General features: G+C 47.6%; 1 protein-coding gene across 11 annotated transcripts in view; it reads right to left on the bottom strand.

Annotated features, from left to right (window-relative positions):
• The window catches only part of MTMR3 (myotubularin related protein 3), a 74238-nt gene that overhangs the window by 7501 nt on the left and 45150 nt on the right, over positions 1–21587 (bottom strand). For 9 of the 11 annotated variants that reach the window (XM_033518157.1, XM_015643930.3, XM_015643935.3 and 6 more), the window contains 11 exons: positions 20855–21021; positions 17900–17996; positions 16983–17096; positions 11087–11292; positions 10768–10899; positions 8813–8924; positions 7878–8073; positions 6201–6386; positions 4662–4832; positions 2338–2483; positions 288–1680 (listed from right to left, as the gene is read on the bottom strand). In XM_033518157.1, the coding sequence (XP_033374048.1) occupies positions 288–1680; positions 2338–2483; positions 4662–4832; positions 6201–6386; positions 7878–8073; positions 8813–8924; positions 10768–10899; positions 11087–11292; positions 16983–17096; positions 17900–17996; positions 20855–21021 (2920 nt within the window). Of the gene's footprint in view, positions 1–287; positions 1681–2337; positions 2484–4661; positions 4833–6200; positions 6387–7877; positions 8074–8812; positions 8925–10767; positions 10900–11086; positions 11293–16982; positions 17097–17899; positions 17997–20854; positions 21102–21587 lie in introns of all 11 variants that reach the window. The other 2 variants (XM_015643932.3, XM_033518158.1) reach the window with 2 other exon arrangements.

Below are 21587 nucleotides of genomic sequence, written 5' to 3'. Positions count from 1 at the left end.
AAACGCAGGGGTTTGGTTGGTTTTACCAAGGCCAGGGAAGGAGTTTAGGTATGGCCAGGGGTGTGTGAGCTGCTGTGCAACACCCATCTCGAAATAAACCTTTCTGCTCAATCTGAAGTTTGGTGACAGTATCAGTCATATCTGCCACTATCAGGCACTCAGGCAGTGTTTGCCCTCTTCAGGATGACCTGCAGAGGTCTGCAGGAGCCCAAAGGCAGGCCCTGAGCCGTGAGCCAGGAGCTGAGGCCTCGGTGAGCTCCGTGCCCGGCCCGGTGACGCTCACTCACCACTTCGTCCCCGTAGTCGCCGTTGAGGCGCAGGGAGCTGTTGGGGAGCTGGCTCTCCAGGCGGCTCTTCAGCTCCTGCACCTGCTTCTTGAGGGTCTCCACCTCCTGCTGATGGCCCGTCTCGATCTGGCGCAGGCGCTGCTGGATGATGTCGCTGTAGACGGGCATCCCGTCGTCGTCCAGGTGGCTGCGGGCCGGCTGGTCCGGGCTGCCGGCCGGCTGCTTCCCGAGCTGGCTGCACATCCATTTCTGCTGCAAGTTCCTCAGGTGGAGCTGAGCAGAGCTGCAGCTGGCTGCGGACACCTGCCGGCTCAGCGAGGCCTTCATCCGCCCGTCCTCGCCGTTGACGCAGTGTCCGTTGGTGGCGGGGAATTTCGGGGCCGTGAATCCCGCGGGTTTCTCCACCAGTTTGTTCTCCAGCTCCAGCTCCCCGTTATACACCAGCTCATCTTTGCGGTCTGCTAGAGGCAAGGCACAAGGGGAAGGCATCGGGAGGTGTGTGGTGCTGCTACCAGAAGTCCTATGCACTCTTGATCCCAGTTTTTGGAGCTCTATCATGCACTCCCCCTCCGGCCTGTTCTCCAGAGTTCGGGACAGCTCGTCTGCGCTGTTGTCGAAGGGGTGAGGTCTGTGGCACGGAGCCCTGGGCGCGAGTTCGGGCTTTGCTTCAGTCTCCGTTAAGGTTTCTGTGGAGCTTTCAATGTTGGATGTCCTTTCCTCCAGCAGGGCTGTCAGAGGGAAGGCAAGGCTGGCCTGGGCCGTGCCGTACGGGCTCTCCGCTTCTCCTTCACCTTTCCCGCCACCTTCCTCCTCCGTGTTTGCAGCGTCTCTGTTTGCAGAGCCCTCGGAAGGAAGGGCCTGCAGGCCTCTCCCCTGAGGCACCTTCTGGAGAGCACTGCTGGGGTCGCTGTGCTCGTCCTGCTGTCCTTTCAGCTCTGCAGCACCGTGTGAGGCCGGGTGGGGGTTGGCTGTGGGATTGTTCGTTACGGTACCTGTATCCGCCTTGGCCTTTTCCCCACACAGACTGTCAGCTCTCTTCTCCTTATCCAGGCCAACCTCATCCCCTTTCCCTGCTGCCTCCAGGCCACCCCTCAAGTGCTCCTCCAGCCCAACATCATCTTTAGTGGCCTCCTGCAGAATGTTCTCCATTTGTCCCTCTGCCACCCCGGCTGCCACAGAGAGCTCTGCCCCCACGGGGGCCCTGCCCTGCCTGCCCAGCCCGTCCCCCTCGAAGGGGTCGTCCCCAGGAGGGCCCAGGCTGCTGAGCTCCAGGGAGCGGCGGTGCTCCTGCCACTTCTCGTTGAGGCTGGGGTCGCTGCTCCGGCGGTTGGTTGTAGGCACGCTGCTGTCACAGGCTGTCGTCAGATTGTCGAAGGATCTTGTCTTTGGTAGCCTGCAAAGGGACAAACAATCCCACTCCCAAGTCAGAGGATGTTTTTATAACATTGAGCTACTGTGGTTTAAAACCAGCCCCCCAATTAGGACAGTAACAATCTGCTAGCTAATGGACTTGTGGGAAGTATTATCCAGGAGCACATTCCGACCATCTGTAGTGCAGAGCTGCTTCAGTACCTCCTTTGTTTGCCATCAGGAAAATATGTTCAACCAGACTTCAAACATTCCCAGATTAATCCCTTTACCAGCAAGCCCCAATGCTTACAGCCTGGTCACACCTCCTAATTAACATGTGCTCAGAGTCACCGTACCACAAGCAAAGAAATGGTTATGCAACACTGAAGTAGAACTCAAATTCAAGATAATCAATGAAAGCTTATATCCCACAAGGACAGAAGGAATTCCCTGTGGCTGTGTGCCACCCAGAGTTTAACCCTATTTTCCCAGCCTCTCTCTGCCACACTGTCAGCCCTGAAATGTGACAGCTTCCAAACCCACCCCAGGGACAGGCTGTGCTTGGGCAGCTCAGTCCCATGGTTCTGCCAATACACCCGGGAGAAATGCTGCCCTCCCACCCCAGCATTCTCCTTTCATATCCCCCAGTATTCTCTGTTATCTTACTTTACAGGATGGGATTTCTGGGCTCTAGGCTCACCTGCCCAGAGGCTGCTCTTCGGGGCTAGAGCCTGGCACAGGGTACGGGGCACAGGTGTCGTCGGCGGGCGTGGAGGGGGAGGAGCAGGGCAGGTAAACAGCGCTCCAGAGCATCAAGTTCCGCACATGGCACACGGGATACAGCACCTGGCAGGGGGAGCACACAGCAAGGGTCAGCTCCTGCCTTCCAGAAGGAGAAGTTCAGCTCTGAGAGGGGCAGTTCACTGGGCAGGTCTCAGCTGGGACACGTTCAGCCCATGCCAAGGACTGGTGACAGCTTTTCATCAGGCACACTTGGGGCTAAAATGACCTTTTGTGTCAGAGGCAGAACAATGCTGGCCTTCAGCTTCTCCTGAATGAACTCTGCAATGAGCTCTCTGTGAATCCACACCTTCACAACTCATGGGATTCAGTGGCTCGTTGAGAGTGCTGAGGTTCCCTTGTGTGTTGTGTCAGACCGTGCCAGAGGGAGCTGAACTCATCCCATGGACCCCAATCCACCACAGCCCAGCCTGGCTCCAGAGCAGGCACTCATGGCTACGTGTTCAGTATATGCACAAGTTCTTTTAAAAGACAGCTTGCTCTTAAAAGGGATTCCTTGATTGGGAAATACATTTTCTGCTTCACTTTAAAAACACCTGGGCTCATTTTAGCAATTCCACTCTTTTCCAAGTAACTTTCCCATGGGAAAGCAGGCAATGGCAGGGGAAGAGCTGGCTCCACCACACAGGCACTGCCCAGGCTCCCCAGGAAATGGACACAGCCCCAAGGCTACCAGAGCTCCAGGAGCATTTGGACAATGCTCTCAGGGACAGGGTGGGTTTTGGGATGCCCTGTGCAAGGCCAGGGGTTGGACTGGATGACCCTGCTGGGTGCCTTCCTAAATGAGGATATTCTGTGATTCTCTGAACGCTGCTTCCCTGGCACTGAGCAGGGGAAGGGCTAAGGGGTGGCTGCTGCTCTTAAACAGCTCTGGCTCTAAAAGAGATGCAGCTGCACCATAGGCATCTTCTAAAGCCTCAAGTAAAACCACGAGGAAATGAACCCAAAACAGGAAATTACCTGAACTCCCACGTGCAGAAGGAGTGTCCTTGTATTTCCTGAGAAGAGGGGCCAAGTGGGATAGAGCACAGAAGGGCAGCCCAAGGACAGACCTGTCCACACAGTCACTGTGAGAGCCCCCTCTCTGCTCCTCCTGGCATTTGCATGGAAATCTAGAGGCATCCACAGCTTTAAGATCCCTCCAGGCTGTGTCTGTTCTGCCTCATGAACTCTCCCCAGGAGTGGCAGGTGGGAAGGCTCCAAGGGCTGGTTGCAGTGACAGCCCAGAGCCAGGGCACACTCAGCCAAATAGGGGTTCAGGGGAGTAGAAGATTCATCTTTTTTACAACCACTGTGGCCATAAAACTCCTTCCTGCTTAGTCAGGGCTCAGTTTTGCTCTAACAACTGAAAGCCACATCCGTCATACACAAACCCACTGCACAGTCCTTACAGTTCAGTTTATGACATCTGACACTTTGATAAATAAAAAGGGTTTAAATATTTATACAAGTCCTTGCAGTCCTAACCATGATGTCATTTGGTGTTTGCTCTCTTGCCCATGCTCTGCACCCCTGAATCCCTCATGTGACCTTGCACCAAACACACAACTGAGCCTCTTCCCAGCATCTTCAGTGAGCTCCTACCATGGAGGAGCCAAACTGAAAACCTAAAAGTATCAGGAGAAACAAAGATACACCAAATAATCGGAGCTGCATTTTCTGTTTAGATTTAAAATGAATTTAGACACACTGTCTAGGTTTGCAGGCAATTTTCTGTCACTCCTCTGACACAGCTCAGTTCTCCAGAGAGGTCTATTTATCAAACACTGAAATGTTTTCTGTTACAAAATATAGAATATTTAGTCACAGAAAGCACATTTCCAGCACAGAGAAATTTCTGAGGTGGCATTTGACATTCCCCAAATATCAGCAAAATTAACCCAAGACTTCAAACACCAGTCTGAGCTGGGTGTTCCAGGGTGAATGTCAGGGAGAGCTGAGCTGATCTGGAATCATCTCTCTGTCCATGGTGACAGTTCAAAGAACCACACAAGGGTTTGGGATGGCAGGAGCCTCAAAGCCCATCCAGTGCCACCCCTGCCATGGCAGGGACACCTCCCACTGTCCCAGGCTGCTCCCAGCCCCATCCAACGCGGCCTTGGCACAGCCTCAGCTGCACCCCGTGTCCCAGTGCTGGGGTGTTTCTCAGGGGACCCCCATCTGTGGGATGCTGCTTGGGGAAGCAGCCCAGGGCTCCCCCTCAGGAGGGGTTGGGGTACATACAGATTCCGACTGGGAGGAGTAGAGCAGGTTTTTGAAGGCTTTGTTTGCTGCCCGCAGCAATGACCAGACGGAGCAGGTCCGTTCCTGAGTGTGTTTCTCTCCTCTCTCTTTCGCATTGTTGCACAGGAATGTTCCAAAGAGGCAGGAGTAGGTGTGCTGCACCAACTTCACCTGCATAGAGCCACACACACACTGTCAGCTGGAACAAGGGATCAGCCTCACCCCCCCTTCCCTGAGCAAACCCCTCCCCAGGGCCCACACCAACCCACGGCATTTCTCACATACTTCCTTACAAACCAATTGCAAAGGAATGCAAGGGGAGAGGAATCTTTTAAAATCATAACTGAACAAATTCAGGAAAAAAATGTAATGCAGAAAGACAAAATATTTGTCCCTAATCAAGTTATGTTGATATAAACTCATTGCCCTGCAGGCCAGGAAAGCAGAGTCACGATTCCTCTGCTACACAACATTCACTCAGCACAGAAATGCTGATCATTAATCACTCCATGTTGGGCCCAGCCTAACAGATGCCAGCTTAACTTCAGGCATATCAATGACTTCCTTGGGATTACCCAGATGTTTAAATGAAGACAAGTGGTTCAATACCATAATAAATGAGGGGTTCACTCTACAAAGGCCAGCACACCACGGGTATGTTCTCTCCCAGCCCGTGGAGATTAGCAGTGCGCTGTGAAGCCAGTTACTACCTCTTGTATCTCATTTCACAACTGAGCTACTCGGGGACTGTACATGGGCTCAGTTACATGGCTGAGCTGGCAAGTGGTAATTCCAGTCAGCCACAATCACAGGAATGTGCCTTAAATCTCTTAGTGGATCAGACACTTCGTGAAAACTTCTACTCTTCAGACTAGTGGTCCTGCAGCCCATGACTGCCACTTCCCCAGTGATCTGAGAACTGACTTGAACCATCCTGGATGAATTCCTAATAGGAATGCTGTCAGCTTCCAAAGAAGGTAAGCACAGCTCCTATATCCTACACATTTTCAATGAAGAAACTGAAAAAAATGAATGGAGCAGGTTGTTTTTTTAGAGGAGGAGTATTTGAGTAAAAACAAGATTGAAGCAGGGGGGAGATTGCATTGGCAGTATGAAGAATTTTTTTTAGGCTGTGTGGATGTTTCACACCTCTTAGGTGAGACTGTTCAATTAATATAATTTATTTCTTTAAAGTCTAAAAGAAGTCATTGAGGCTCCTGCTTTTAAGAGTGAGCAGACCCTGTGGGTTACACAAGTTCTTTTGTCCCCTGTATCTGGGCAGATTTCCTGTTCCCTTTATCAGGTGAGAGCATATACAGAATATATTTATATATATATAAAATAATGGAATGGATTGGGTGGGAAGGGACCTTAAAGCCCATCCAGCTCCACCCCCTGCCATGGGCAGGGTCACCTCCCACTATCCCCACCCAACCTGGCCTTGGACACAGAATGTCACAGAGAGGTGGCAGGATCCACCCCCTGGGCTCTCCAGCAGTGTTTAGCAGCAGTGAATTAACCAGGAGTCTCCCAACTCACAAGGAATGCTTCATTAAACTCGAAGGAGCAGGGGAACTGCCTCTGGAGCTGATGGACACAGTCCAGCCACTGCAGAAACACCGGGCAGCGCTCATTGAGGTCGTCTGAATTCTCCCCGTGGCCACAGCGATCTGCAAACTTGTGGCCAAAATCCAGCCACTCCGTCTCCACTAGCACCTGGAAACCCTGCAGGGAGGAGAGGAGAGATGAAGAATTCCTATTTCTCCTTTGGTTCAGTTTTCTGAGATGGTCTGAGACTTGTGGGAATCGCTGTGTCCTCTCTCCTATTTCCCCTCAGCACTGGGCTCATTACTTCTCTTTACTGCTTCCCCTAACGCCTCTGTGCTCTGAAATGGAATTAGGGCAGATAAGAGTTCCCAAATGACACAAACAGGAAAGGGAATAAGGCAGGTTAAGTCCTCAGTGACTGGCAGGGGGTATCCTGATATGAGCCCTATCTCATCCAGGCAGTGACAAGCAGGAACTTCATTTTGCCAAAGTTTCAGGATCATGGTATCCAGTACTTGGACAAGTTATATAAAAACTTTTCTTGAAAATGATGGTCAGATCCACTTGTCAGGAAAGAAAACCATCCATCCATAACAGGACATCCAAGAGCAGGTGCTTGTCTGTGCACACAGCAGTCACATGGTTGATTAAAGGTTCACTTGAGTGATTTTTCATGAAAAGGGCAAAGAACATTCCCAAACAGTGCCTGGGTGAGCAGCTGAATGTCACACCTTGTCTCACAGGACCTGAAATCCATCACAAGGCAGGAAGGTTTTGGTTCTTAGCGGAAAGAAAAATTGTAGAGAATGTTTATTGAGTCAAAGGCTGTGATTAGAGCCAAAATAATGGCTGACAGCTGAAAAGCTTTAAATCTGACAGCGCTGAAAACTCATTTTCCTCAGTGTTTCTGATCCTGGTACAGACAGCTATGGTTTATGGATTGCTCTGGGTGACAGGGAAGGCCCAGAGTGTGCACAGCACAACTCTGCTCCTCAAGCAGGAAGGACAGCACCCTTTGGAGGACCAGAAGCAGATCCTGTGCCCAGGCCAGAGCAGTAAGTTTTGCCTGATGGATGCCAGCTTCTGGAATCCATGTGGAAAAGGATCCAGGAAGTTTTCACACTTCCACCCAAAAGGCAGTTCCAGCTCCTGGTCCTACTGTGTGTGAGGCTTTAAGCAGCAGCTCACAGCAGTGTTCACAGAGTTCTGTTCTGGACAACAAAGGCATCTTGCCTGTGGGCTGGCAGATGGCAGCTAGCCAGCACACATCCCACTGTGCTGAAAAGTGATGGAATGGGGGAAAAATCAGGAGAAATATAACTCACAGAGGGCACTGAAAATGTGAGACTGGAAACCATGCAGTTGGGAAATGCAGCAAAGAGGAAGGCTCTGTCAGGGGGTGGCTGAGAACCTGCAGGGGTGCAGCAGAAGCTGCAACTGCAGCACTTTACTCCATATTCCAGAACTAAATATGGGGAAACACAGACCATGACTGTGCAGTTACAGCAGAGGGAATGTGAGCTACTCCTGAGTTACACATGCACCTACACCTGGGAGTAACTGCAAACTATGGGTGACAAACTCCTGCCAGCTTCAGCGCCTTTACCAGGCGAGAAACCTGAAATAATTCACAGCCAGACCCCAATGACTCCCAGCTGCTTTACCCACCTCTGTGGTCCTGTAGTAGGGGTCCAGCAGGAGTTTGGCCAGGGCCACGATCTGGGGTGTGCGGTCCCAGCCGTCGGAGCAGTGAACCAGCACCGGCCGCTGGTCCCGGTCCACGGCGTGCACCACGAGCAGCGCGGATTTCAGGAGCACTGACAGGTGCTGCAGCCACTTGGTGCTCTCCAGAGCTGACAGCCAACTAGAGGGAAACCAGGCAAGACAGTTTTTGCTCTTTTAAAATGCTTTCAGGTTTGGATGTCTGAGTTTATCACGGCAAAGCTCCCGTTTCAATAAGCTGTGAGCATCACTCTGGAGCATTTTTCACTTGTGTCTTGTTAAGGCTTTCTCAGAGGTGGAAGCAGCAAAACCACACAGCCAACCCAAGGAACTGCCAGACTCTGGGATGAGCTGAAGGTTTGGATCTACTTTGAAACCATAGAAGGCTTTAGCAGCAAATTCCAAGTAGGGAAATGGGAGGGAAAACAGGACTGGGGTAACTACAGTGAGGACCCAAGCTCACAAGTTCCCAAGGTGAGGGGACATTACAGGGTAGTTACCCCCCAGCATTGCAGGGTTATAGAATATTCTCCTGAAATGACATTATAAATGAGTGAAGTACATGGAACATCACCACAATTTTCCAAAGGAGAGTCAATGGTGAGAATTAAAGAGCTGGGAATAGCAGATCAGCCAAAGTGTGAGTGCTCAGAAGCCCACCAGAAGGAACAACATTCTGGTATCAATATTCAAGGTTACACTTTAATTTCAGAACTCATTTTCTATGTTCACTTCAATCAGAATAAACCAGTGACTTCCATGAAAATGGAAGAACATAGTGCTATTACCAAGGGAAAAATCCACTGAATTTCAATTTAAAAATCATCAGCAGAAAAATGAGGCTGCAGAAACATGGAATAAAAGCCCGAACTTCCACTTACTTTCCTGGATCTGGCATTTGTGTGCAGAGCAGGCGCAGCGACTGGAAGCTCTTGCGGATGGAATGGATGTTTGCCATCCCCATGAACACCACTTCACAGTTGGGGTAATATTCTGCAGGAAAAGAGCAACACACAGGGAAGAAAGTAACAACTACCTTTCTACAAGATTTTTTTTTTTTTTCATAAAAACAAACCCCCGTTGCTGTGGACAGATGAAATAATCTGTTTATGATTCTCTAAGTCCTTGGAGCTCCAGACATGAGAGCCCAGCAAAACAGGAAGCATTTAGCAAAGACCTGTTGTATTTATTTCAAATGTTTCATTTCATGGTTACAAACAGTAGAGTGCAAACCTCTGGGAATAGGGATATTCCTGTGCTCCAGGTTCCAGGATGTTTGTTAAAAGACTGAGAAACATCAAAAGATGTGAAAGATAAATAATATTTAATTGGTAATTTATGGATTTAAGTTAGAGAGATTTTGGATTCCTTTTCCTAAGCCCTCAAATAGGCTGAAAGGTTATTTCATCCACTGCTTTCTTCTGAGGGGGAACTGTATGAGGAAGCATCACACAAATGAGAAACTGGGAGCTCAGGAAAACAGAAAATACATGGAATTATTTTGGAAGTGCTCAAGCAACACTGGAGGCCTGGACAGACAGGGCCAGTGCTCCCCTGAAGAGGAAAATACCAGTTCAGTAGTTTTCCCTAGATTTAGTCTTCCCTCTGCTGTGATGCTTCAGTCTGCACAAGAAATGATTACACAGTAACTAAAATGACCATTTCTACAGGAGAAGAATAATCAGGATTCAGAATCTGGGATACTGAGTGCTTGCATAGGAAAATTCAGGAATCTGTGATGTTTTGTATCATTTGATTTCCCAGCTCTTTATCAGCCCAACAAATGCTGGGCCAAACACAATAAGGGACTGCAACTCCAGGAGCAGCCTCAGACAGTATCAGACAACTTCAGGGTTTTATTTGTATTTTTACTGAATTATATCTAAAATAAAGCACAGCATAAATGAACTATTTTTATACAGAGAATGAAGCAGACCTGGTAATATCTGCAGAAAATTTAGCAGCAAAAAGTAATACAGGTTTTGTTGAAGGTGAGAAGCTGTTTGAAAACCTCCATAGAATTAAAAAAAACAATATAGAAACTTCCTGTATACTCTGTTTTTCTGTTTTGAAATTTTACTTTCTGGTGGAGAATAATTTAGGGGTTTTGAGGTGTTAAATGGAAACTTCATTTCTTTTAATTGGTGGCTACAAATCAAAATGCAGCTACTGCAGCAAAGACCAAAACAAAAATAAATGGTCAAAAGAGCTTTCGTTATCTTATCTCCAGTTTTTCTGTCTGGGATTTTTTTCCAGCCTCTCCACCCATGGAATTTTAACAGGCTGCATTCATACCCAACAGTGACCATAAATAATATCTTGTTTATAAAGCCACCAATTCACGAGTGCCAAAGAACACAGAAAGTGGTGTTGCAACTGTATTACACATGCAAGGTGAGGCAGGATTTCAGTTGCTATGATACAAATACTGAAAAATGCTCCAGTTTTAGGGAAATTGCTGAGAACTTGTATTTTGCACAACCATTCTAGAATATTTTCTCCTCTGCAGCCAGTGGGTTTTACAAGTTCAGGGGTTTTAGACATGAGCACACTGGACACCTTTGTCTCTCTCTACATCTGACTCAGCAAGGGAAAGCTCTTCAGCAGATTCCACAGGTTCAGCATTTACTGAGCACTGTTGCCAGCTGGGTTAATGGCCTGAGAACAGACTAATTAACAGCTCAACCTGCCCTTTGCAGGGCTGGCTGGGGGCTGCCATGATCCAGAACGTTCAGACAGATGAGCAGAGCACAGGCAGTGCTGAAGGGTGTCAGGGCAATCACACTGGAGCAAATCCCTTTGATTGCCTGGAAAGCTGAGGAGGAATGCTGCTCACCTGGGCACTCACAGCCACCCCCCTTGGCTCTGTTGGCCACGGCTGCTGCGTAAGATCGCGCGTCCAGGATCAAAAGCTTCTGAGGCTGGATTGCCAAACTCTCTGCTCCTGAGGCATTGGAGATGGAGGAGTCTGGGGAAGAGGAAACAGGTGAGGAGCTCAGAGGATCCTTTTGACACTGGTTACAGCATGATTCCCTCAGTCCCACCATGCACATGCTGGGGACTAAATACAACAGATTCACTCTGCTACAGCACCGCAGATTAAACTTTTGCGTAAAACTCCGCCCTCGACAGAAAAACAACGGTGACAGCCTTACCAAATTCCACATCAGAGAGGTCCCCTCCATTGGACAAATCTCTGGAACAATTCCCATTCATTAACTTGTTACTGTTGGACCTGGAGTCTGAGGCACAGGCTTTGGCTACGGACTGGACCAGGTGCTCATCGTCGGCGTTCCTCCAGCCCCACCAGCTCACCTCGGGCTGGCCGCAGCGGGAGATCACTGCCCCATTGCTCTGGTGCCTGAAAACAAAGGGAATACAGAGTCAACAATCAGGATGAAGAGCACAGAGGGCACAAAAAAATTCAGTGGAGTGCTCCAGTAGCTTCATTCCTACCAGGGAGCATCATTCAGCAGTTATCCCGCACCTGAGATTCAGCTTCCCTACAGAATGATGGCTGTGACCACAGACACTGACAGGTGAAAGTCAAAGCAAGGTCAGGAAGAGAAAACAAAGCATTTTCTTCCTCAATATTATGGCCTGTTGGCCAGTGAAAGCTGGGGAGTGTTTTGGAACAGCAGGTGAGACATGAGAGAGAAATTCAACATGGCTGGGGGATAACCAAGGACACCCTAACCTAGAAATGGCTCTCGTCTCCTGGGAGGTGACATTTAAAAACATTTTTTTGTTTCACATTCTGAAGAGTTAGTAGTTATTTCCTTAAATCTGACCTGGCTTCTTGTACTACACATAAAGAACAGATCTGGAATAATTAAAACTTATTGAGCCATTGCAAACATGCTCTGAAAAAGATTTGAAGACTCTCCCCTATAATCTAGGACTGAAATGTATTATCACAGTAATTCCACTGACATCCCCCTGCTGCCACCAGCTCTGTGACTCCCCAGTCACCAAAGTATTTGCAGCTGTGAGGAACAACCTCCTCCTTGACCTTGCCCAGCAGCACCCTGAAATGAAGGAGCTCAGCCCTGGGGAAAGGAGGCCCAGCTGTGGGTGCAGGGGCCAGAGCAGCACAGCCACAGCTTCTGGGCACCCCAAAGTGTTTAATCCCTGCCTCATGTCACAGCTGAAATATCCCAGCACTCATCCACATGGGTCTTCTCTGTTTAAGTCAAAGGATCAATAGAACTGTTTGGGTTGTGAGGTGTCCTAACACTCATCCAGTGCCACTCCTGCCATGGCAGGGACACCTCCCACTGTCCCAGGCTGCTCCAAGCCCCAATGTCCAGCCTGGCCTTGGGCACTGCCAGGGATCCAGGGGCAGCCCCAGCTGCTCTGGGCACCCTGTGCCAGGGCCTGCCCACCCTGCCAGGGAACAATCCCTACCCAATATCCCATCCATCCCTGCCCTCTGGCACTGGGAGCCATTCCCTGTGTCCTGTCCCTCCATCCCTTGTCCCCAGTCCCTCTCCAGCTCTCCTGGAGCCCCTTTAGGCCCTGGAAGGGGCTCTGAGGTGTCCCTGGAGCCTTCTCCTCTCCAGGTGAGCACCCCCAGCTCTCCCAGCCTGGCTCCAGCCCTTGGAGCAGCTCCATGGCCTCCTCTGAACTGGCTCCAGCAGCTCCAGGTCCCTCCTGTGCAGGGCCCCACCTGCTCTGGGGTCTCACCTGAGCAGGGCAGAGGAGCAGAATTCCCCCCTCCCCTAGGCACAGGTACATTTCTGGCAATAACAGCTTTTCAAGCAGAGGTGCCTCTGGGCCATGCCCTCCTCACCCAGGAGTCCCCCCTGAACCCTGCATTTCCAAAGCCTGCACCTGCCAATTACAATTCCTGTATGTTATGATGCAGGAAAAGACTTTAGAGCCTTCCTGCAAACAAACTGCCCACCTCAGAGTCAGGGCAAGCAGGAGTTGTTCACTTCCCTCTAACCAGGGAACCCAGAGTGCTGAGGGTCAGCTTAACCTTTAAGCAAATCTTAACAGTCTCAGCCCTGAACAGGAAGCCCACCCAAAGCAGCCAGTGTTGACTTTTTGGCTCTGAGCACTGTGATGGATGTTTCTGGAGGTGTGACACGCTGGTTTGTGCTGTGCTGTCAGAGCTGTCACCCCGGGTGCTGCACGGCACCTCCTCCGCAGTGTCCCCGCGGGCACCGCGTGGGCGCCGCCGCCTCCTGCTCCTCATCCAACAGCAACACGGGCACCAGCTCGGTGCTGCAGAGCCTCCAAGTGATCCAACAGGCTGGGATACGTTTGAAGTGTTTTTCATAGCTCTTTTCTAATTGTTTCATATAAAATCCCTTCAGTGAGGGGAAGCACTGACATGCTGTGTTAAGCGATGCGAAGCCTCGGTTTTACACCAGGTGCCAGCCGACTGCAGGCACAGGGAAATGGATTTCTGCTGGAATTAATAGCCTTCCACAAACAGCTCTACCCATAGCAAATTAGTTCAGGAAAAAATACGTGCCAATCACTGAAAGGCCACCTAGTTCCCCACTACATTTGCACAAATAAAAGAAAATAAAACATCATTATAGGTGTAAGAAATCTATTTTGAACAGAGCAGCTCATTTCTTTTTCCATATGTTCTCCCAGATTTCATTACTACCTGCTGCAGAATAATTTTCATAGGTTCATAAAGAGTTGTATTTTCATCTCCAGGTCCTTGCCTCACATTATCCAAATAATGAAGAATCATTAGGCCAGAAGATGAGCTTCTTGGTGGCTGTGCAGCCCCTCCAGTGCCCTGCACAAATCTGCCACGTTCAGAGGTACCAGAAATCAGCACACAATTCTAGCTAGGGGCACGCTGCAGGGCTGAGGAATCCCACTCATTCCAGCTGGACTGGCCACAGGGATAAAGAACAGCCAGTGTGATGCTGAGATCCCCAGGAATAGAGCTGGGATAAGAGGGCATCACACAGAGCTCAGGAACAAAACAAAATGAATCAAAAAATTCAATGCAAAACCTCCATGGAAAATTCCCAAGACAAAAACACCTGCAGCCCCCTGCAGAAACCAAGAGTAAATCAGCATCAGGGAACTCTAAAGCCCTTTACAAGCTGTAGTACAGCTGCAGGATGCGTGTACACCTCTGCACAGGCTTCATCCTCCCCATGTTCAAACCACCGTGGAGTACAACAATAAATCCCCCAAGACCTTGTAACCACAGGGCAGGGAGGAGCAAGGAAGGGTGAACTGCTCCCTGTGCTGCATTTCTGAACCATCAGCACCATAATGGAATCCCTTTGCTGCAGTTTAGGGATGTAACTCAAGGCAGGAAGTGAATTTCTGAGTGCCACAGGATCCCTGGGGCTGTTTGGGGCTCACCCTCAGCAGTGCAAGGCTGAAGGACATTTCCATGCAGAGAACTTCCAGGGATGCTCTCCTGGTGCTGTTTCTACAAGGTGGGAAGCCCTCTCCACTGTCTTCCCAAGAAATCCTAAGGGCCTTCTCCATCACATTGATTTTCTGGGGCCAGATTTATCTACATAAGTTATTGTTTCCAGAGAGGTTGTGGCTGGGGCTGCCCCTGGATCCCTGGAAGTGTCCAAGGCCAGGCTGGGCAGGGCTTGGAGCAGCCTGGGACAGTGGAAGGTGTCCCTGCCCATGGAATGAGATGAGCTTTAAGCTCCCTTCCAACCCAATCTGTGTTTCTGTGACTCTATGAAATATGTGAATAGGTTTAAAAAAATAGGAAACAGAAAGAAAAACTGCAGGGTCTGGTGTGAGATTCCTTCAGAAATCTGATCATAGAACGGAAGCAACGCTCCTGACAGTCCAATCCCTGTGGAGAATTCCTGGAGCTTGTCTCCAAATCAGCCTGCTGGGCTTTTCAGTCTTGACTGCTTCACAGGAACAATTAATTTCCTGTTGCCAATGTCTGTCTTTGGTCTTTGTCCCAGTGTTCTATATCTGAGAAAAGTGATTGGACTTTATTTTAAAAAATCCTGATTACTTCTTTTTCCCCTGAAGTAAAGCAAAAATAGGTTTAATATAATGTGATCAATACTGAAACTGAAATAGTTAAGTCCCAAAGTAATTCCAGTGGATAAAAAATGTTGAATAAGCTCTTGCCCTTTACTCTATCAAAATAAGAAAAAAAGCTTGTTTTGTGTATATATCTATATATATATATATATATACACACACATATATATAAAAAAAACTATATATTTCATTCCAATCATAGAATCATGGAACAATTTGGGTGAGAAAGGATGTTAAAACTCATCCTGTTCCACCCCCTGCCATGGGCAGGGACACTTTCCCCTAGATCAGGATGCTCCAAGCCCAGTCCAACCTAGAAATCCTCCTCCCCTTGCTGCTGTGAGCTCTATTAGAGTCCAGAGTGATGAACTGGATGTCTTGAAAAATCTATTACTAAATGTCAAGATAAGGAAAAAAAAAGAAATCAAAAAAGAGAAACACTTTTCTCTCACTGATTTGAAGCTCAGCAATGAAACCCCATGTGTGGTTTATCACCCAGAGCCTCAGCAGAACTGCAGAAAATTGAACATGGGGACAGAACAATTTCAGTCTCTGTGGTCTTTTGACTTTTCAATTGCTCTTCTATAAATCCCTGGAATGCAAGGTGTTCACAGGAATGAGAACAAAGTGCTTTCCTTCTGTGCAGTGATGCCAGGAGGGGGAATGCTGCCCTGGTGAAGTGTGTTTGCAGGTGAGGTGTCCCCTAATTGTGTGTCAACTGCAGAAAAGGCACAAAAGCTGAACCCAAACCCACACATAAATCATGTGATTATCCTTTATACATATATCTAATATATATACACACACATTTAGCACTCTAATAATATAATACCCAGGTTTTTAAAGGTCAGTATATGCTGGAAAGCATTCTCCCCTTCCCAGAGCTGAGCAGAGGAGGGAACAACTTCACCATTCCAAAAGAGACCCCACTAAACCCCTTTGTTGTTTGGGAGGAGAAGACAGAAGGATTTAAAGGTAATGGTTTGCTGCCACGAGCCAATTTGTTCTGTCTTCACTGAACAAGAACTCTTAAGCTCAGTAAATAGAGTTTTGTGGCCTACAGCTCTCCTGCCCTTGGCCCCTCCAACACAAGCTCTAAGGATCTGCCAGCTTTCCTGTTCTCCATGTGCACAAGGAACGGGTGCCGAGGCTTAGGGAATATCAGTATTCATTATTTTTTTAATCCCTTTGTCATCTGATGTTTTAAAGAGATTTTAAAGCTTTATGGGAGGATAATCATCCCAGGGAAGGGGCCATGGTATTAAATGACAGGTTTATAGGATCATGGAATGGTTTGGGTGGAAGAGACCTTAAAGCTCATCTTGTTCCATCCCATCCCCTGCATCTTTCACTACATGAGGCTGCTCCAAACCCTGTCCAACCTGGCCTTGGACACTTCCAGGGATGGGGCAGCCATCAAATATCCACAAAATTCAAAATATCTGAAAAAGCAGATGCTGAAATGTATTTCTTACTAAAGAAGCTGCCAAAATCCAGTCTCTCAAACAAGCAGTTTCATTATGAAGAATTGCTGGACTCAATCTAGGGAAGGGTCTGTGTAATTAAAATGATCTTAAATACAGAGATAGAGCTAAACTGTACATTAATTTTTAATCTGAGTTTTAGATCTCCTTCAAGTAATTTTGGTATTTGTCCTTGTTTATACTGCAGTCTGAGAATCAGCCAGATGAGTCAGGGAAAAGCCAAAGGAGTACCCAGCCAGAGAGGCCATTTATCAGTTCTCCTCTGATGTCTTCATCTTCCATTTTTTCATTTTCATATTAAGAAAAGTTAAAAATCAATCTTAACTGGGGTGACTGCCCCAAGAATGATTTGTAAGAGATGCAAATATTGAGTGCTCCTCCAGTGTGTGTTTGGAATTCTAAATACAACCCATTACTCCCACTCGGAGTGCACATGGAGCGTCTGCCTTACCCAGAGCAGCCTGAGCACCTCCCAGAATTCCCAGACATGACTTACTCCAGCTTTTCTCTGCCAGGACTGCCCATTCCCAGCCTGGTGAAGGCTGTTGCAGCTGCCCCTCACCTGTACACCACGGCAGGGATGCGCTTCCAGGAGCGGAAGCTGGCCACGCTCTCCAGCTCCTTGTCCGTGATCCAGGCGGGAACGATGATCTCCTGGGGGTAACTGCCACACAGCCTGGGGGGAAAGGGAGCAAAGTCAGGGCTATGGAGCAGCTCCAGACTTCCCAGAGAGCACAAAGCAGCACTGGAGGAACCTGACAGTCCTTTTGCTAATTCCTCCTTCCCTGGATGTTAATAAACTGCCCTTTTCCAACATGAAATATGGAGGGATGGCTCTTATTCCTTCCCTCGACTCGCAGAGGCCAAAGCAGAGATTCCTCCTGCAGGGCCACCAACCCCCAGCTGGGAGTCATTATCCTGCACAGGCAGAGCACTCAAACTGCTCCATCACAAAGTCTTCCAGCTGGGTTTGCTCTGAGCTGGAGCAGGGATCAGCCAGAACACCCTGTCCCCCCAGCTGGGGATCACAGAGCACCTTCCTCTGCTCGTAAGCCTGAAGAGAGCTTTTGTCTGCACTTGGAGTACCTCAGAAAGTGTTTTCTCTTACTCATCTAAAATTTAACTCCTCCAAACCTGTTTGGGTTTGTTTTTTTTTTTAAATATGTGTATTTGTAGTAAGTTAGAGAATAAGAAACGATTAAAAAAATGCCTGAAAAAGTTCAAACTCCACTCTGCTCACTTAAGATCTCCTTTAGAATTATTCTCTAATATACCACACCAAAACCTGCTATTTCCAAGCCTAAATCACTGTAGCAGCTAATAAAACATTGCATAATTTAAAGCACATTTTTTCTATAAACCAATGAAAATCATAATTCTGATGGTCCCTTCTTGGGAACTGTAGAAGCTGAAAAAAGTTTCAGTAATTGAGTGTTTTGAGATGCAGTCTGGCTGTGGAGGAGCAGCCCCAGCACTCACTTGTACTTCTCATTGATGTTGGAAATCCTCCAGGCATTGTTCATATCAAACCCCATCCTCTCCACTTCGTTCTTAAACCTGGAAGTTACATGTTCTCCTGGGGATCAAGAGCAGAGGGGGAAAATGAATGGGAAATAAGGAAATAAAATTCTACTTTACAAAACAGAGCAAACCAGCACATCCCTCAGTCTAAACCCACCATTTCACAGCTTGATTCTGACATTTGTACTCATGTCTCTCCCTAGCCAGCTCTCCAGAAATGCCAGAGTCCAACAAGGAGTTTTTCCCTGAAATTACCAACTTCTGGAAATTCGTATTAAAAACCAACGCTGCAGACCAGAACCAAGGACACCAGCAAAGGAGCTGAGATCCATCAGCAATCCAAGTGGGTTGGCAGCTCAGAACAATTTTCTATCAGTGAGAAGAATGTGAAGCTCTGGTGGAAAGGGTAAGACCTGGAATGTGCCCTGGAACGTGGGCAATCCATTGAATATGCATTTCCAGCCCCAGGTTTCCTGTATGGCTGCAGGCAAGTTCTGTCATTTATCCTGCATCTCAGTTTTCCATCGTAAATTGGACATTATTCTTCCGTGAGTCATGTGGAGATAGAGAGGTAAAATGCATAAATGATTGTTTGACATAAATATCAGTCACAAGAGCCTCACAAACTCCTGGATTAATACATTAAAGGAAGTGGAATGAGCCCCATTTATTTCCTAGACACTTTTGTTTTAAAGTCTCAAAATATGATTGAAAAATATACAATGGCAATAAAGAATAAGAAGACGAAGTCTTGAAAATGAGACAAAATTTCCAGGTTTCCAAGGCTAAGAAAAGTGCTAAATTTAATGAGCATGTGAGCAGCACTAGATAAGTGATTCTGAAAGTCCATCCATTGCTTGTCTCTCTAAATTACTGTATCATTAAATCCTGAGGCAGAGCAGCACCCAAGGGGGGAAAAAATCTGCTGAAAAATTAATGCTTTAAGTATTACATCTTTCCATTAAATATTTTTAATATTTATATTTTTAAAACCCTTAAAGTCTTTTAATCCCCCAGATATCTGTAGATACATGTTTAATTCCAAGATGTAAATGCACATGTCTGAAATTATTTTTAATGCCATGTTACAGTACAATTAGAAATAAATATAAATAGGTAAATTAAGAATATTGACAGCAGCCTAATTACAGGACTTAATTAACTACAGTGTTATAAAGATCCTTTGTCAAGAGCAGAGGTGGAATTGGACAACACATTCCAGCCAGGCAACAACCTCTGCCAGGTTTGTCCTTAGCAGAGATTTTTAAATCTAAAAATCCCACAAATTCTTTTACTGGAGCACCACAAGGATGCCCCATCAGCTGCTCCTTAAAACTTGTGCTACATCCTTAAGGAGATTTTTGGATAGCAAATGAGAATACTGGAAATATCCCAAATCAACACTCCTCAGCCTGGTGGGTTTTAAGAGAAATACATCAAGCTACATGAAAATTAAATATTCTGTTTGATTTTTCCCTATTAATTTTTAGCTACTGTGAAGCCACAGGTTTTCCTCTTGGAAGCAAAACCCCAATCTTAATATTTTGTCCATTTCTCTTAAGCTGCTGGTATTTTAAGAGGCACTTTGAGCCAACATTGATAATGTTTAGAAGCATCCCAATCTACTCTCAAAATCCCAGGGAAAGCAAGCTAGGTATTTTGTGGCTTTGTGCTTCCTATTAGAGTTGACCCTGGGAGCCTCAGCCTGGATCTCTACTACAGACACTGGTAACATATTTTTCCCAGAAAATGTGTTCTGTTGACACTTGGATGGATTTTGAAGCACTTTACTACTTTTGTCTCTATCTATCCAATAATGGGCTCCTTAGACATAGAAGAGAAATGGCAATGTCTTGGGATTGACTTCTTCAACCACATTCACACTGATTTATTTCAGCTATAATTCAGCTCTTTGAAGGAAAACATCTACCCCCAGCCACAGACAGTTACAGGGGAATAAAGTTCCATTAAAGAAAATTATTTGATAGACAAAGCTGCAAGAAAAAAATTTGATTGATGAAAGTTAATAAAAAGGTAAATGTTGCTTCTTATTGCTGGCAGTGCTCAAGGCTAGGCTGGACTTGCAACAACCTGGTCTGGTGGAAGGTGTCCCTACCCATGGTAAAAGGTAGAATGAGATGGGCTTTAAGGACCCTTCCAATCCAAACCATTCCATGATTCCACCATTATCCTAACCTAGCATCACGCTGAAGTCCCTCTGTTTCAACACAGGAGAGGAGACTCAGCAAGTCTTCCACAGGTCTGCCAGCTCCCATTTCCCAAATTTAGTTAGGAGGGAAAAGCCCTAGGTGTGAAACTCTGCTCTGAGGAGTTTTTTGGCATTTTCCAGAAGCTGTTGATGAACTGAATGAACAGAACAGGGCCAGGAAGCTCCTCCTCCCACTGTGTGTTCCCTGCTCCTCCCCAGGCACCACAGGCACGAGAGCCTGTGCCCAGCTCCAGCAGCAAGGACAGAACACCAGGAACATCTCCCAGCCTGGTAACTGGGACACTTCCCTGAGGCTGTGAATTGTGACTGACAGGAGATTGCAAAGCACCTGGAAATCAGATTTCTTAAACAAGTGCTACAACCACCATCATGCCAAGTTTGAGCTTTTATTTCCTTGTTGGCTTCTAAAGCTCTCCAGCAAGGATGGGATTCTACTAAAAAAGATCACTGCCTGTGGCTGCAAATAAACCTCAGGAGTAGCTCAGGGGCCCCCTCCTCTTCCCCAACATCCACCTTGGAGACCACTGTTCCAGTGGCAATCAACCCAAAAACCAGACTGAAAGCTGCTGCCGTGGTGAACAAAATGCTGTTGGTTCTACATCTGACTGAACCAAACCCACCCCAGTAACTCCCTGGGGATGTGCAGGTGCTGCTTTGGTGATGGCCAGGCTGTTCCCACGTACCTGGCCGACACAAGTCCCCGTGCTGCTCCTTTTCACTGGCGTAAACCTCCATGCACCAGGCGTGGTAGGCGAAGGAGAACAGGTCCTCTATCTTGGACGGGGGGCGGATGGCATTGTTCAGCCTCTTCAGCCAGTCCTGACACTGCTCAAAGGTGGAAAACTGACACCTGGCCCAGAGACAAACATTCCATGGGTGACTTTCAGTAGCAGAAATCATTCCTGAAGGTGACAGGCTGAGCGTGAAAAGCTATGTGAGAGCACAAAGTGAGGATAAACACCTTATTGACAATTTAGTTCTGCTTCCATGTGTGCTCTAATGGGAAGTAAAATGAAACCTGTGGAATGAGTAAGGAAACACTGAGGGAGTCAGGACTGCCTGAGCAGCAACGTTCTGTGACTGGGAATAACCAGGGTGTGCCCTGCCAGGAATGAGGGGGACATTTCTCCATGTGTTACCTATGAGACCAAGGAAAGTTCATTCAGGCTAAAGACAGGAATGTGTCACAGCCCCTTCTGACTGCTGGAATCAGGGGGAAACTCAGAAACTATCCCACACATTGTAATCTACATAATGTAACCACAGTCCTGTAAACAAGAACAGGCTGAGAGAGCTGGGGGTGCTCACCTGGAGAGGAGAAGGCTCCAGGGACACCTCAGAGCCCCTTCCAGGGCCTAAAGGGGCTCCAGGAGAGCTGGAGAGGGACTGGGGACAAGGGATGGAGGGACAGGACAC

Source organism: Parus major, chromosome 15 (assembly GCF_001522545.3).
Source record: "Parus major isolate Abel chromosome 15, Parus_major1.1, whole genome shotgun sequence".
Classification (NCBI taxonomy): Eukaryota; Metazoa; Chordata; class Aves; order Passeriformes; family Paridae; genus Parus; species Parus major.
This window is presented reverse-complemented; position numbering and strand designations above follow the sequence as displayed.